At 49.0% G+C, this 1546-nt stretch overlaps 1 protein-coding gene across 1 annotated transcript in view; it reads left to right on the top strand.

The window, feature by feature from the left end:
• The window catches only part of LOC104121780 (cullin-associated NEDD8-dissociated protein 1), a 15444-nt gene that overhangs the window by 8191 nt on the left and 5707 nt on the right, over window positions 1-1546 (top strand). Inside the window, exons 8-9 of the mRNA XM_035889468.1 lie at window positions 1-165; window positions 632-773. The exon at window positions 1-165 is cut by the window's left edge and continues 48 nt beyond it. Of these exons, the coding sequence (XP_035745361.1) occupies window positions 1-165; window positions 632-773 (307 nt within the window). The remainder of the gene's footprint in view (window positions 166-631; window positions 774-1546) is intronic.

The raw sequence follows: 1546 nt of genomic DNA, 5'->3' as shown, positions 1-1546 counted from the left end.
CCGGTCTTGATAAGCAGATGGAAAGAGAGGGAGGAGAATGTTAAAGCTGACATCTTCAGCGCATATATCTCCTTGCTGAAGCAAACGCTGCCCATCCAGAGCTGGCTGCACGCTTCAGATGCCTCTGGCAAAGATGACGTTCCCCTGACAATGCTTCAGCACCAGGTGCGTGGGGAGATGGCGGGCTGGATTAAATCAGAAAGTGACAAAGAGCAGTATGTACTGTGCCACCAATTAGTATGCCTAGATCCTTAAAGAGCAGACCGGGAAGGAATCCTAAAACTCTCGGCTCTTTCAGCAGTGTGTCCTGCTCTGGTCATTGTGTTGTGTTTAAGCTTCTGTGTGAGGGGAGAACACCAACTTCAGGAAGGACTGCTCAGGAGTCTCTAGAATATGAAAAGGAAGAATAAAGTCCCCTCCGGCTCTCCTGTTCATGTGTCTTTTCTTTACATGCTCTGTCTTGTCATCTGTCCCAAGTCTGTTCTCCTCCGGTGAACCGATGCGCTGTTTCTTGCCATCTCCCTGTTCTCGTGCTGTCCTGTTAGCGCCTCTGGCTCAGCTCAGCAAGCTGCTCTGCGCCCTGGAAGCTGGGACCGCTGATGTGTTTCTGGTTTTCTTTTCCAAACTGCAGGTCCCCAACATCGTCAAGGCCTTGCACAAGCAGCTCAAAGAGAAGAGCATCAAATCAAGACAGGGTTGTTTCAGCCTCCTGACAGAACTGGCCAACGTTCTTCCCGGCTGCCTGGCAGATCACGTCCCGGCACTAGTCCCTGGTAAACTTGTCCGTGGTCTGGTGGTGAAGGAGCAGGCTTGGCTCAATCCATTCCTAACACATATGCTCCTTGCCTGCGTGTTCCAGTTTTATTCCTATACATTACCTCTGCTCAGCATCAGCACGTACATGTCCAGTTCTGCTCTATGTCGATGCGTTAAACAGCTCCCAGCTCAATCCTGGCTTCTGTCTACCACCAAAAGCCGGGATGAGAATATAGAGTTCACTTCTGCAGTCCCCAGAAGAGATGCTTTTAGGAGGATCAGTTCCAGTCTCCTTTGAAACTGGCTGGAATTACGCTGTTGGCCTGCTGAGACACGAGTGACATTTTCTTTTACAAAATGTAGTAGCATTTTTTAAATTACTTGCATTGACTGATTATTTAATTTGCACCGCCACATTTTTCTCTGCTCTTCCCTACCTATAGGTTGATGGACCATCCCACACTGCTGAAAGGCTCACAACAGGAGGCTCCCGCCTTTGCTTTTGGTGTGACTGAGTAGTCAGTACCAAACAAGTCTCCCGTGGTTGTCTCTGGGCCTGACCCATGCACCTCCCTCTTACCAATTAATAGATTGGAAAAACCTGTTCAAACTAAGAGTTGGGTGTGAATTCTGGGGTGGCAAGCAGGATTGTTGTAAATGTTTCCCATTAAGTCTTCTGGGAGACATAAACGTGTGCCACAGCAATTGGGCTTGGCAGTACCGCCCTTCCTCAAGGGCAGCCCACCTTAGTGGTCCACACTACGTTCCAAACAACACTAAAGCTAGTGAA

This window comes from Egretta garzetta, unplaced genomic scaffold (assembly GCF_000687185.1).
Source record: "Egretta garzetta isolate BGI_Z169 unplaced genomic scaffold, ASM68718v1 scaffold332, whole genome shotgun sequence".
NCBI lineage: Eukaryota > Metazoa > Chordata > Aves > Pelecaniformes > Ardeidae > Egretta > Egretta garzetta.
This window is presented reverse-complemented; position numbering and strand designations above follow the sequence as displayed.